Below are 14,551 nucleotides of genomic sequence, written 5' to 3'. Positions count from 1 at the left end.
GTCTTACCACCTTTCCAGAATCATCGGGACGACGCACTTAAGAACACGTCACCGTCTCTCCCTTCCTCCACTACCCCCCCCTCTACCCTGACACCGCTGCGCTTCACGCCGGCTTCGAATTGGTTTATCTCAGCAACCGTATTTCATCAAGCTCGAACGCACACACACACACACACACACACACAAGCACACGAAAAATACTCAGTGCAGCAGCTGTACACATACCAGCAGCAAAACAACTGCGCATTTCTTCGATCTCCATACCGACCGTCTCCTCACTACCTTCTCTCACATCTCTCTCCGGCATAGAGAAGATGACAGGTGCGTGTAAGAAACGCTCTCGTTCCGCACTGGCAGCAGCAGCGCCGGCGGCTGAGTCTGCGCAGCCGCCAGTGGAATCCTCAGCCGACGTGGAAGATGTCGCCAAGGTGATGATGAATCGCGAGGAAGAGATGGTCGGTCAATTGCACGTGCAGCGCGTGCAGTCAACCAAAAAGATGACGAATCGGCAGAAGATGCTGGTGCTCGGTGCCCGCAGTATGACGAGCAAGGACCGCCACCTGCTGCTTGACCTGCGTGGCTTCATGCCGCACTCCCGCGAACACCAGAAGATTAGGCGCACCAACACCCTCGGCGATGACCTCGTCGATCTCTGTGGGCTGCACCAGTGCAATAGTGTTATGTTCGTCGAGCCGCATCGAAACGACGCCAGCTACCTGTGGATCGGACAGGCCCCCAGCGGCCCGAGCATCAAGATGCAGATCAACAACGTGCACACGGCAGACGAGATTCGTATGGCGGGCAACTGCCTCAAGTACAGCCGTCCGCTTCTCCACTTCGATCGCGACTTTGAGCTCCACCCGCATCTGCGTGTGGCGAAGTCGCTGCTGCACATGGCCTTCAACACACCTCGCTACCACCCCAAGTCGAAACCTTTCGTGGACCGCATCATGTCTTTCCTGTGGCTCGATGGCCACATTTGGGTGCGCAACTACCAAATTGTGCCGACAAGCCCACCGTCACTGATGGAGATCGGGCCCCGATTCACCTTGGAGCCAGTGGCGATCTTCAACGGGTGCTGCAAGGGAAACGTACTGTGGAAAAACGCGGCGGCGAGGCCACCGACGGAGCAGCGCCGCGACCGCAAGCTGCGTCGCCTCGAGAAGCAGCAAGCCAACGAGGTCATCAAGGAGAAGTCCGATAGGCATAAGGCGCTCCACCCGGCACCCAGCGCTGACCCGCTCGACCTCGTCTTCCGTGACTGAGCATAACAACAGAGCGATAAGGACCGCAAACCAGCAACGGCATCGCCGCCCCACATCCCTTGCCTGCCTCTAACATGTGCGTGTGTGCGTCTACGCCATGCAGCGAGACCCCGTCTCGTCGATGCGCACGCGTCAGCGTGACTTCGCCTGCGCTTACAACTGTCGAATAAACGTTAACCGCCGTTTTGCACGAGGGTGTTGGTACGCGGCTCACTTTGTCTGTGAATGAGCCCCCCTCTGCTCGTCGGTGCCTGTTGTGTACCATTGACGCTGCGCACGCGACGCACACACCGACGAGCAAACTGCAGTGCACTACCACCGGCAAAAAAAAAAAGATCCAAAAAAAAGCGTCGGTAAGCGTCGCACAGGGTGCCGAAGGGGGATCACCTCTCGAAAGCCAGAAAGCTGCGTTGTTTGCATAATCGCCCTCTCTCTCTCTTCCTCCCTCACTCCCGCTGCACCCTCGCGCCTTTGCACGCACGCTGCTAGGAGTTGGTGAGTGGCGTCTCCTGCAGGCGGTCATCACAAGAAGAGGACGCAAGCACCGCATTCACCGCTCCACTGCTGCTCTTCTGGCACAAGACGGCGTGATAGAAATGGAGAGCAACGCTTGGGCAACACAGGGTTAAAAAGAACGTGTGGGCTCATGGGAGAGCGCGAAGAGCCCGGCGTGTGCGTTGTCGCTGCCGTCTCTCGACGTGTGGGCATGTACCCCTCGGAGGGGTGCGCAGCCTCCGAGCCCACCCTCTCTGCCGTGCTTCCTATTTCCCCATCCCTCACTCCTCTCTCCCGTTTCTCATGAAGTGAGTCACTCACACGCCTTCAAGGTTCTCTCTCCGTATTGTATCTGCGTCACAACAAAGGCGACGGGTGCCACTCGCATACCCTCGCTCTTCCCATTAGTCGCCTCCATACCCCAGCCCCCCACCCCCACTAGGGCAGAGAACGCGCCAATGCAGCTCGTCAGCGATCTTCAGCAGCGGCCCAAGAAGGGGCGGCTGTCGGTCGAGAAGAATATCGTGCCCTTCTACGATCTCTGCACGGCGGTGCAGTTCATCACGTTTCTCATCCACACCGTCACCACCGTGAGCGGTGCCAGCCGCACTTTTGTGCACAACATCATCGTCCAGAACGACTTTGAGCTCACGCCAGCCCTCGTGCACAAAACACGTGACTGCTCGTTCAGCACGGTCCGAAACATGTACGCCTTCGACTCCGTCAACATGACGTTCACACAGAGCTCCGTGAACGACGTCTTTGTGGATCAGGCTATACAGATGCGCCTCGCCATCTTCGTGTGTGCCGTCACCTTCTTCGTCGGTGCCGTGAATCGTACGCTGGTCGATGCCAATGTGTTTGTCATTACGTTCCGCAACTTCTACTTCTGGAAGGACATCATCTCCGCCGCGGAGCTCCTGCTGCTCGCATATGTCATGCAGATCACAGCGACCATAGTGCAGCCAGCCAGTCTCCTGCGGGACTACCTGCGGCACTGCGGGGTGCAAGGGAGCTCCTATCTGCCCTTCATCAGCATCATCAATCTCTGGGTGTTCGCTGGCGTCGGATACCTCACCTACGTGGTTGGCATTGCTCTGTATCTCAACAACACACTGCCCAAGTACGGCGTGATGACGCCGCAAGAAATCGAGGAGTACAAGGCGTGGTTGCGCAGCCGCCGCACAGAACAGGAGCAGGTGCGCATGCTGATCGATGAAGCCAAAAAGGCGCATGCCCGCCTCCACCTGATGAACAGCACCGACTACAAGCAAGGCGAGAGCAACGCCCTTGCCCTGCCGCCAAGTATAATGGGGCCGAATGGCCCCACGTACCCGTACCCTTACAGCGCCGCATTCCCCGACTACGCACCCCCAGCGCCAGGGATCCCAAGTGCAATAACAGACCCACGTCTACCAGCGCCGCAGTTGTTTGGGGCAGGCATGATACAGACATCTGGTCAACCGGGCATGATGCCATCCTCTTTGTACAACAGCGGGGAACCGCCCGCTGCCGGCCCGTCATTCTACGAGACGATGCCGCCAGGAACGACGGCACACGTGTCCTCCGCTCCGAGGGACCCGATGTCCCTTCCCATCAACATGCCACGTAGACGCACTGCGCCAAGCCCCAGTCAGGGGAACCCGCCCACGTACAATTAACACGTGTGCGGCGCACTTCGGTAGACTTAGATGAGAGTGCCCACGAGATGGGCACAAACCGGCGTGTGTGTATTGCTCGAGTGTGTCTGCTCTCTCAATATATGTGCGCTGTCCCCCTCCCTGCCTCCCTGGCCCTTCTCCGCCACGGCCCACCCATCGCCACATCTCGCTCGCTGTGTGGATGGCTGTGGGAGGGCAAAGAAGATGGAGGGGTCGTGATGGCACCGTGACTTACAGCCTTCTCTTCTGCATTCCTGTCGTGCCCCGTGGCTTCACTTTTGCGCTTCTCTTTCTTCGCCTCGCTCGTTCTCGTCTCGCACCCGCTGAGCCCCCTTGCCTTTACCCTTCTCTTTTGCTGTTATTCGCTGGTTGTGTACCTAAAGTACCTCTGTTTTTCCCTCTCCCTCTCTCTCTACTCCTTTTTCCTCGCGCTTCTCCGTTAGACCTCCACACCGACATTGCTCGTCACTTCATTTCCCCATTAAGGCGCATCCCTCCGCCACTCTCTCCTCTCTGCTGCTGCTGAGGGTATGCCCTCCTCTCCCACCTCCGGCAGGTATCTCCTTGTCCTTACCCCCACAGGCGCCTGTGTCATTCACTCTCCTCACGTCTCACTCCTCTTCCGCCCCCTCTCTCTTTCTCCTTGTCCCGTCATCCCCTCCACTATACACATACACATGCACGTACACATGCCACAGGGAAAGCTTTACTCCGTCAACGTGTAGAGTCATGTCCGCTGCGCCTCAGTACTACCATGCGCATCAGGTGGATGCCACCATTCAGCACCAGAAGGCGTATCAGCGCCAGACGGCGGTGAATGAGAACATGCACCGCTCGAGTCGCAAGCACGTCAACAAGTCCGGCCACATCCGCTACGCCAAGAAGATTGGGCTGGGCTTCAAGACCCCGGCGAAGGCGCTGAACGGCAAGTACATCGATCGCAAGTGCCCCTTCACGAGCAACGTGGTGATCCGCGGCCGCATCCTGCGCGGGATTGTGCACTCCACCAAGATGCACCGCACCATCATCATCCGCCGCAACTACCTGCACTTCATCAAGAAGTACCAGCGTTACCAGAAGCGCCACAAGTCCCTGGCTGTGCACTGCAGCCCCGCCTTCGACCCCAAGCAAGGTGATGAGGTCGTTGTTGGCCAGTGCCGCCCGCTGAGCAAGACAATCCGCTACAACGTGTTGGAGGTGGTGTCGAAGAGCGCTGCCGACAAGTTGGGCAAGAAGTTCGCCAAGAACTAAGCAGAAGATGCGTCGCCACTTTTGCAGCACACGTCATAGCGAGTGTGATGGCATGTTTTGACTGTTGGTGGGTGTGCGGTGAGTCTTTGATCCTCTCAGTGCAGCTTCAACGTCGTGCCAAGGAGATGGGGGGACAAGCTAAGACCTCAACGTGAGGGGGGGGGGGTAGAGGGCGGTGTATGAAGGCGCGACGGTTCTTTTTCGGGTGTCTCTGCCTCCTCAGCTCCTGTACCGCTTCCTCTCTTGCTCTCTTACTCCCCTCATCCGTGCCTCTGCTGCTGCCGCTTCTCCCTCCCCCTTTCCCAAGAGATAGAGCGAACAGTTCCTCAGGGAGGCATGCGTGCCCAGCACAAACACACACACACACACAGTCACACGCGTAGCCGCTCCCTGGCTGATACCGCTGCTGCAACGGTCATCTCTGCGGCGGTCTACTTCGCCCTCAGTGGGGCCCCTCTTCCTTTCCCTCTACTTCATTTCTTCGCTTCTTTAGTACTTTACCTCACTTTGTTGGTGCTAAAAAAGGCCCCCGCGTCACTCCTCCTTCCCCGAAGAGAACACGCGCACGCAGGTACAAATGATCAGCGCGAGTAAGTGGGAGCATGTCTGAGCTGTTGGTCTCTCACATCCTCGCACTATTGGTGCTGTGGTCTGGCAAGTCCCAAAAGCCACCACGACACCGTGGCTGTGGCTGTGACCGCTCTGTGTGCGCAGGGTGACAACGGACTGCTGCAGGTGCGTTCAGCAGAGGCCGGCGTGACAACACCTGTCACCTCTCTGACTGGCCGTCTGGGTCTGCGTGTGGGTATGTGCCGCGACTGTCAAAGCCGAAGAGCTGTGGGAGACTGGTGAGGCCGCATGGTTGGGCTGTGGAGATGGATAGTCTCCCCAACGCCCCACTCGATACGTGTGTGTGTGTGTGCCCTCAGCTTGTGCCTTGTGTGCACCACTGATAGTACGTTCATTCCTCCCCTCTCCTCCGCCTATTCTCCTCTCTCATTTTTTTCCCTTGACCACGTGCGATGATTGGCTCATGTGGCTTACAGAAACAGTGGTGACACCTCACACGATAACGAACCACTTAGCTGCACCTCTTATAGCTACTTCTCTCTCCGCTTCCCGCATTCAATCAGCTCGCCCACGTTTCCACTCGCCTTTCCCCTCTCTCTCTCCCTCTTTGTGCTCCTCGCTTTGCTGAACTTGTAAGTACCACACTTTGGTACGCGTATGGACGACTGCATTGCTCCGCGCTTCTGTCTGTCTCTGCCTCTGCCTGTCTCACTGCGCGTGTGCGAAGAAGTTTCACTTGCTTCTTCATTTTCTCTTTCCTAGTTCTCCTTGTCAGTTCATGTTGTCAAACCACTGCAGGCCTCCCCCTTCTCCCTCCACTCTCTCAAGTGCATCGAACCCTCTCTTCTTCTCTCAGTCGCTGTTGTTGCTTTGCGGTCGCCCGTATTGTCTGCCGATTCCCTCGCTGTGGTATTCCCGATTTGCATTTCCGTGCGCGCCGCTCTCGCTGCTACGCACCATCCACTCTTCACCCCAGCGCACATGCCCAAGAAAATGCCGACAGTGCCCTTCACTGGACAAGTGCAGATGGAGTGGTACCAGTCTGTGGAGCAGATCCACTTCATCTTCTACGTAAAGAACCGCACAAATGACGATGTTGCCGTGACGAAAACCGCCACGTCGCTTGAGGTGACCATCCGCCTCGATGATAACGGACGCGAGTACAGCTGCAGCTACGACCCGCTTTTCGCAGAGCTGACGGACGATCCCCCGTCCATCTCGGCGCGTCCCATGAAGGTTGAGGTGTCCCTGACAAAGGCCCAGCCGTACCAGTGGCCGACGCTGGAACGCAAAGCTGACGCGGAGGGTGCAGTAGTGGCCCCCATCTCTGACGCACCCTCTGGCGCGCTTCCTGCAACGGCCAAGGACCTCAGGTACCCGAACAGCAAGGGCAAGGACTGGAGCGCGTTGAAGCTGGAGGTCGAGGAGGACGCAAAGCCGGAAGGTGAAGCGGCCCTCAACAAGCTGTTCCAACAAATCTATGGCGATGGCTCCGATGAGCAGCGCCGTGCGATGATCAAGTCCTTTACAGAGAGCGGCGGCACGGTGCTGTCCACCAACTGGGAGGACGTAAAGAAAAAGAAAGTGGAGGCGCAGCCGCCAAAGGGCATGGAAGCCAAGACCATTTCGGACTAATCGTACATCGACACCCCCTCCCACGCATCCCTGACAGATGCACCGGTGTTGGTCCATGGGCACAGCCATCACTACGCGTGTGCTTGTCTCCTTTCGGCCTAGCACTCCTTTCGCTGGTTGTCGCTGTTTTGGGGCAGCGAAATTGGTGCTGTCGTGGAGTCACTGCCCCTTTCCCTCTCTCTCCCACAAACCGCCACGTGGGCACGCGCCGCTTCTTCTCTCTTTACCTGAGTCTTTACGTGTTTTGTGCTGAAGCGTGTGCATGCTGGCGAGTGGATGCTTTGTCGTTTTCTCTCTTTTTCGTATATGCGCGCCTTCTTTCTCTCTCCGCTGCCCCAGCGCACGCATGCAGAGGATCTTCGCGTCACTCTCCTGGCCTTCCTGCTTGGAGGCCGCTCTTACTGAGAGCCACCCCTCTCCTCCACTCTCCCAGGTGGTATTCCACTCTTTTTCCCCATATCTCCTCCACACTCTGCCCACTCCACGCGTTGACCGATACTACTCGCTCGGGGAGGGCCCATGTGCGACTGCATTGGAATACTACACTTCCATACGTAAAAGTACTCGCACGCACGCGCACACGGAAGGTGAGTGCACACCTGTGCAATCTCTCTCCTTCACCTACCCCCCCCCTTCGCAAGAGGTACCTTCCACGTTCCATCTCTCGTTGTCTCCCTTTTGGTTCGCTCTGCAGGCGTACAAAGCGCACCTCACCATACCCTGTGTGCTTTGTGCATCTCCCCTTCCTCCACCTCCCACCCACCCCTTGGAGGCTCCCAGCCCCAAAAGATACGCGGCCGCACAAGCACTAGGATACTTCACCTAGACGCCATGTCCACCTCCAGCACTGCCTCCTCGATCTCCTCGTCTCTCAAAGATGAGGAACTTCTCATAGACTCTCTCGAGCGTCGTCGCCTTGAGCAGACAGAAGCGGAGTACATAGGTTACTGCACGATGCTGTGTCGCTCAGGACGGCTGAAGCGGCACGGGAAACTGCGCGCAATGGTGTGGCGTGATGTCGTCATGGGATGCAAGGCGGTTGCCGCTGTGCCACAGCTCAGTGATGGCATTATCCGTCAGCTACAGGAAGAAACCCGCTTGCAGGCGAACCAGGGCGGCGACAGCCATAGCAGAGAGAACACGCACATGAGCGACTCCATGGACTCATTCATCAGTCCAATGGCGGAGATGGAAGACGACAACGTTGACGGCAAAGGCAGCCCGAGCGGGGCGTCGGAAGTGAAGCGGGACAAGGATGATGATGTCAACAACGACTCTTCTCTCCCACGCAGCTCCGCGTCTGTCGGCACCGACCAGGCTCTTAGCCCGGTGCTAGCATCATCCCGTCGCCACAGACATCCCTCGCTGAGCCCGCCACGGCCAATGCCTTCAGCAGAGCAGATGGAGGAAGCTGCTGATGGTTTCGGTAGAACTGGCGGTGAGAGTCCGCTAGTGCTCGCGCAAGTCCGTCGGCGCGCGGTCTCGCAGCTCTCGCGACGCGTGAAAAGCGACGCCGTTCACTTTCTTGAACTCACTAAAGACGGCGTGTCGAGTCACAACGTGACGCCCGCGCAGAACCTTTCTGGCAGTGTGTTGTGGCCCATCTCGTGGTACCACCTGCCCGATAACTGCCAGCCGCGTGTAGTGGAGGCGGACGTCGAGCGCTCGCTATGGACTTTGTACCCGCACTCGGCAGAGCGCAATGAGCAACGGCGGCGGTTGAAAAACACGATCCTGCGCGTCCTACTCCACAATCCAGAGCGCTTCTACTACCAGGGCTTGCACGAGCTCATGGGTTATATGATGTACGTGCTGAGTCCGTACATGGAGCGTGAGGAGGTGGTGTCGGTGTGCGAAAGGCTTCTGGTGACTCGTTGGAAACGATTCAGCGCTCACCAGCTAAGGAACTCCGAGGCGATGCTGTACGCCACGCACGCCATCATCGCGCAGGTGGATCCCCCCTTGGCTACAGCGCTGGAGTGGTGCAGGGTGGGGCCAGAGTCCCATTATGCTGTCTCCTGGGTGATTACATGGTACGTGCACAACATCGAAAACCTAGAGGTGTTGGCGCGGCTATTTGACTACCTCATGGTTGATGTGGAGGGTTCAGCTGTTATCTACTTCACTGCCGCCCTCGTCATAAGCCAGCGCGAGATAATCTTTGAATGGATCCACGACGCCAAGGAGGCGATGGGGATCAGCATGTTTCCCACAGAGGTCAGTGACGATGGCATTATGCTCATGGCGCGCGTCTACGCCCAGCTCTCACGGCTGCCCAGCAGCGTACTCAACAGTATAGACGAGGACACCCTCAACACGCTCGTGGAACAGGCAGAGCAGTACTGCACGCAGCATCGGCACACGGCACAGCAGGAGGAACAGAACTTCCTTAACGGCGACGTCAAAAATCTCGGCCTGCTGTCCAACCAGCGCACTCGTAATGCGGCACTACGGCTGCTCTGGCACTTTCTGCCGCGAGAATGGCGCAGTCCCGCCAAGTCAGTACGCGTGCGTCGCGTTCTCTGGACGAGCCTCATGGTCGCCGCAGCGGCGATGGTCGTGGCGACGGCAACGGTGGATCTCAAGCCGGGTCGCTGGATTCACGATCTTCTGCATCGCTGAACATTCGCTGCTGCCGCCCTTCACGTTGCGCCTCCGTCTCACGCCACAAGAGTCAGAGATTGCGTCGGGGGATATAGAGCAGTGCTCAGCTCGATGGATTGTGCGGCTGCTACCGCTAGAGAGATAAAAGTGGTGTTGTGACGGCAGCCCTCCGCTATCTCCCTTCGCTTCAAATGCGCTGCTTCGTCTCCTCTTCTCTTCCCGGCTTAGGAGTGCTGTACTTCCGCCAAACCCTCCGGCACGAGCGGACTGCTCTCGCTGAAATGAGGAGGCACGTGGGGTGCCCAAGCAGTAACCAAATGGCTGCCGTATACATGCTGCGCACCGCCACCCCCATTCGACACTGCACTGCTTCATCAGTCGTTTCTTCTTTTCCCCATTGCCCCCCCCATCCTCTCACTGGTGACGGGGGGCAACTCAGCATGCTATCAGGGGCCAGCACCCCACACAAAGTGGAGACGCCACGGGCCTGCAGCCTTCCCTCGGGTGCGGTTGCAGACACCAGGTGTCTGCGGAAAGACCGGGGCTGGCGCTGGGCTGAAGAGGGTTACAGCCATTATGAAGGTTGGTGCAGCAGACTGCGCACCGCGTCAACGGTTTAGCGAATAGACGCGCCCGCCTGCTGCTGCTCTGCTTTTTCTGCGTTGCGGTGATGCCGACCGTAGTCCTGGACCTGCCCTGCACTCCGTGCAGTGTGGGAGTGCGGTGGACTGAACGACACCAAACGGCGCTGGCTGGCCCGGCTCCGTGACGGATCCTCGATGCAAGTCTGCATTCTGCAAGAGACGCGCCTCGCCTCACATGCCTGTAAGGCATCGGGTCTCCCACGTTTTCAGCATTGCGGTGCTGCAAGGGAAAAGAGGCGCGGTGGTGGCGTCCCCGTGCTCGTACATCAGAACACACGCGCAGGTGTAGGCCCTCTCCCGTGCCCAAGGACGAGGTTGGAGGAGTGACGGTCTAGCTTTGCTGCGGTGTAGCCCTACTGGACGGATGCACCCCACCACCTCCTACATACCTGAGAGGGACCTGGTGGCGCGGGAGGCTCCCGATCAGGTGCCAGGCGGTGTCGCACGCAGTCCTCACGTTATCGGAATGGGCACCGGCTTGCACCACCCGCTGCGGGACGCGAGTGGACGACCCGACCGGGCCGGGGCCATCCTGCACGATGGGCTCAGTATCAAGCGCTTGACGTGTGCAAACGGCGAAGACACCTCGACAGGGACACAGAAACGCCACCGGACGCCGCCCTGGCGCTCGACCGTTTCATCTGTGACTGGGGCATCGCCACCACGGCTCTGAGTGGCCAGTGGGCGATCCAGCTCGCTGTCCGCTTTGGGGAGAGATGTGGCCCGGTGCCGCCAGTGATGGCTGGCGGCCAACCATACTCTTGCCACATGCGAACTCAAAACTGCGCCCCGAAGCATTCCCCGAGATCCAATGGTGCGAGCACCGTGCACACGCGCTGCCAAGTCCAGCTGGCATGGCGTATTGCAGCCAGGCACGGCATCCAGAGGCCAGAGGGGCACGAGGGATGGCCGAGAAAAGTGCGGCGAAATCCACACCGATCAGCCCCCCAAGTGCGTGCGTGCGAAGTATGCGGCATCCCCTACATCCGACCGCGTGCACTGAGGAGGCACAGATGCCGGAGGCATGGCGAGCGCGCCACGAGCTACACCATCGAGTCCCCCAGACTCCGATGGGTCAGGTCGCCAGGCCACCATGTGGGATGCAGTGGCTTGAAGCGACGGAGGGCGAAGCATGCCATGCAGGCCGGGCACAGGGCCTCCGAGGGCCCTGGCCTGAGCCTGGCCGGCTTGGACTGAGGCGTGCGGTCCGCCGGAGTCCGTCTGGTGCCGATCGCGCAGCACGTACGCGAGGAAGGGCGGAGGACGGACGAGAAGAGCCCGCTAGACGCGCGGCCCGATTCGACAGCAGGCGGTTCGGTCTGGACAGCCCGGGTTGGCTTTTGTGTGGTGCAGCAGGGGCAGAGGCGGACTGTGGTTGCGCGTGCGTCTGTTGGCTGACTTGCTCGCGATGGGATGTGGACACGTTGGTATGAAAGGACAAACACATCCTCTTTGTGGGTTGGTGATTAGCAGCCAAATCGAACCCCACGATGCCCTCCCCCTGTGTGTTCTCTGTTGCGAACATTATAGCATGGCTTACGTCCTTGGCAACCACACCGACGTAGGACTCGCCCGCGAGCGCACCCCTTCGTCCACTGGAGCTTCAGGGATGAAGCGTACGCATTTGCCTCAGGGAAAGTGAGTGGTGTACAACCCTCCAGCGGCCGGCGTCGCGCTTTTCTCCATGCACGGGGTCGAGCACACGCGCGCACAAGGGCACTTCCTCTCTTCCTCATACTCTAATGGACTCTTCCTCTTCTCTGCCCCGTCCTTTCACGAGGCCCTTTGTATGCCTCTGACGTGCGCGCATGTGGACAGCGAAAGGATCCCGCCACCCGCACCTACCACTCGGCGACGAGTGGGTCACGCCACCGACATAAAGGCATGGCGGGCTTCACCGACGCATTGGTGCTCGAGGCACCCGTACTCTGGTGGCCATCAATGGGCGACTTGCCTCGCTACCCGATTGACGACCAGCGGTCATTTGTGGCAGCCATCGTGGAGGCAGCGATGCCCTGGACGCAGGACACATGCACGTCAAAGGGTGCCGCGATTCGCACGTTGGGCCTCTCACGTCTGGGCCGCAGCGTCATGATAACGGCTGAATGGGGCTGCCTCGACGATATTAACGCGGACCGATTCCCATTTGTTAAGGTTTGGAACCCGCTTCAAGGGTGCCCCGTGTACCTGCCAGTAAGCGTGGAGGCTGGGCTAGGGTTACTGGCCAGTGTACACCGCGGTGGCGAGAATGGGAGTGGTACCGCATTCTTGACTGCTCTGGATTTACGTCAGTTGACTCTCGATGAGCGAGTGCGCCTGACGCACCGCTCGCTTCGTGAGATACTGAGCCAACACTGCTGCTCACGTACGGCCTTTCTGACCCGTATGCAACGATGCGCCCAACAGAAAGAAGAGTATGTGCTGCTTCACCGCGCTCTCAAGCAGGCCCACGCCACGGCGCTTAAATATTTGAACCGAGCAGCGCAGGCCATGGATGGAATCCTCGCCGGCGACTGTGGTTCACCCAAGCAGGCTGGTATCTCTTCCACCTCCCTGTCGTCGCTCCTGTTCACTGGTGACACGCCAAGTCAGCAGCACCTGCTGCGTCTCCTGCAGACCACCACACCGTCAGTCGTCCAGGTATCAAGCACGCAGGTGTTTGTGCTGGAGGCTCGTAGCCTCAACCTGGCAGAGGCACTGACTCTCCCCGAGCTTGAGGCGTTGGAGGTGGTGGAGGCGGTGCTGCGGCCACCTCCGTTGTGTGCCTCCGCTACCACTTTCTCTCGCACAGCACCGCCCTCGTCGCTAAGCACGGTGCATATTTCCCCATGTCTGCTTGTCGTTATGAAGTCTCTGCACCTGTTGGAGGCAAACGCAAACTCTCTCGTGGCCAGCGTGACGCACCAGCTGTGCGTGTGCCTAGACGCACTGCATGCCGGTCCTGTACCGGCTCTCATTTGGTCTTTCACAGAGGATGTGCGCGACATACCGCCGGCACTGCTCGCGCGCGTAGGAGCACAATACGAGCGGCTCGCTACAACCACGGCTGAGGACCGCACCGCCTACCTGACGCGCCGCGTGACGCGCCTGCCATTGGCCTTGTCGCTGCCGCAAGCCGTATGTCACACGGCCGCCGTTTCAGTGGCCGAAAGCACTGCTCACTGGACGGTGGATCAACTTGTGCGACTGCGCGATGCGGATCTTGTCCTTATGCTTCCCTCCATCCCTGTTCCTACCGAGAAGGTGAGCGATGGCGCCTCAGGCCTAAGTATGCGCCCACACGAGCAACAGAAAAGAGGCGTGGAAGTGCAAGAGGTGCAGGGTGGTGTACCTGCCACTTCAACTACCGCGATGGTTGCACGGCGTCCAGAACCTCCGCCGTTTGACGTGTACAGCCGCCTCTACGGTATCGAGGAGGCAATATGCACGGTGGAGGAGCTGATAGTGTGGCCGCTGACGCATCTTCTTCTCTTGCGCGAACTGGCGATTCCCTGCGCGACGGGTGTCCTTCTCTGCGGGCCCAGCGGCTCCGGCAAGACAGCGCTCCTCTCCTGTCTCAGGCGACGGCTGCAGCTGCCAGACGCGCGACACATCCACGTCATGTCCGTGGACGGACTCTCCCTCATTCAAAAGGAGGTCGGACACTCCGAGAAGAACATCGCACAGCTCTTCAGCACCGCGCGCTCACTTGCGCCGGCGGCGCTCTTCATTGACAACCTCGACTCTCTGGCCCCACCACGGGGGCGTACCACGGCAGAAACGAACACAACCGCCGATCGCACACTTAGCACCCTCCTCACGCAGATGGACGGCGTCGGCGGTGGGCAGGCAGACCGCATCGTCGTCGTTGTTGCCTCGGCACCGTCCATCGCCACGCTCGACCCGGCCGTGTGCCGTCCTGGGCGGTTGGACGTGCACGTGCAGCTGACCTCCCCGCCCACGAGTGCCTCAGCTGCCTTCATGAAACGCCGACTTCGGGAATTTGTGAGTCACATGCAGCGAAGGCGTCAGTCTGACGGTTCACGAGTTATCGAGAATGAAGCAAGAGTTGCGATGCTGGAGGTACTTGAGGAGGTCGATCAGCTTGTGGATGAGTACGTTGCCAGCGTCACAGCGAACGTGGGAAGCAGCGCAGAGGGTGACGCAGCGCTGCCACCGCGGCCATCCCTCTCCCCAGCTGAGGTGACGGCAGCAATACGTGAGGTGATGCTAACTACCATCGCGCGAATTAAGCGAGATGACGATCCTACGCAACATTCCGTGACTCCATCGTCTAACACACAAGTGGTGGACAGAAGCAGCGATGTGGCGCGCGCCGTACGAGACGCCGTCCGCCACCTTTACGCTGCAGCTTAACAAGGCGACGGCTGAATAAAAAAGTAGCAGGGGTGAGGACCAGCAGTTCCAGCCTGCGCACAAAACGAAA

At 59.2% G+C, this 14,551-nt stretch overlaps 6 protein-coding genes across 6 annotated transcripts; all 6 read left to right on the top strand.

Moving 5' to 3' along the window:
* Positions 1–314: 314 nt before the first annotated feature.
* On the top strand, positions 315–1,265 carry LBRM_20_5830 (putative ribosome biogenesis protein; the record flags this gene model as incomplete). The annotated part of the gene is made up of 1 exon (XM_003723083.1): positions 315–1,265. The coding sequence occupies one exon, from the start codon at positions 315–317 to the stop codon at positions 1,263–1,265; it is 951 nt and encodes a 316-aa protein (XP_003723131.1).
* A 953-nt stretch (positions 1,266–2,218) lies between these two features.
* Positions 2,219–3,421, top strand: LBRM_20_5820 (conserved hypothetical protein; the record flags this gene model as incomplete). Its single annotated transcript, XM_003723082.1, has 1 exon — positions 2,219–3,421. The coding sequence occupies one exon, from the start codon at positions 2,219–2,221 to the stop codon at positions 3,419–3,421; it is 1,203 nt and encodes a 400-aa protein (XP_003723130.1).
* Positions 3,422–4,150: 729 nt separating this feature from the next.
* Positions 4,151–4,672, top strand: LBRM_20_5810 (ribosomal protein S11 homolog; the record flags this gene model as incomplete). Its single annotated transcript, XM_003723081.1, has 1 exon — positions 4,151–4,672. One exon carries the CDS (start codon positions 4,151–4,153, stop codon positions 4,670–4,672), a length of 522 nt encoding a protein of 173 aa, XP_003723129.1.
* A 1,563-nt stretch (positions 4,673–6,235) lies between these two features.
* LBRM_20_5800 (phosphatase-like protein) lies at positions 6,236–6,877 on the top strand (the record flags this gene model as incomplete). Its single annotated transcript, XM_003723080.1, has 1 exon — positions 6,236–6,877. One exon carries the CDS (start codon positions 6,236–6,238, stop codon positions 6,875–6,877), a length of 642 nt encoding a protein of 213 aa, XP_003723128.1.
* Positions 6,878–7,831: 954 nt separating this feature from the next.
* LBRM_20_5790 (conserved hypothetical protein) lies at positions 7,832–9,499 on the top strand (the record flags this gene model as incomplete). Its single annotated transcript, XM_003723079.1, has 1 exon — positions 7,832–9,499. The coding sequence occupies one exon, from the start codon at positions 7,832–7,834 to the stop codon at positions 9,497–9,499; it is 1,668 nt and encodes a 555-aa protein (XP_003723127.1).
* A 2,510-nt stretch (positions 9,500–12,009) lies between these two features.
* Positions 12,010–14,481, top strand: LBRM_20_5780 (cell division cycle protein-like protein; the record flags this gene model as incomplete). Its single annotated transcript, XM_003723078.1, has 1 exon — positions 12,010–14,481. One exon carries the CDS (start codon positions 12,010–12,012, stop codon positions 14,479–14,481), a length of 2,472 nt encoding a protein of 823 aa, XP_003723126.1.
* Between the last annotated feature and the right edge of the window lie 70 nt (positions 14,482–14,551).

The sequence above is a fragment of the Leishmania braziliensis genome (genome assembly GCF_000002845.2).
Source record: "Leishmania braziliensis MHOM/BR/75/M2904 contig, possible fusion of chromosomes 20 and 34".
NCBI classification, from domain to species: Eukaryota; Euglenozoa; class Kinetoplastea; order Trypanosomatida; family Trypanosomatidae; genus Leishmania; species Leishmania braziliensis.
The sequence above is the reverse complement of the archived record's forward strand: the minus strand, read 5'-3'. Positions and strand labels throughout refer to the sequence as shown.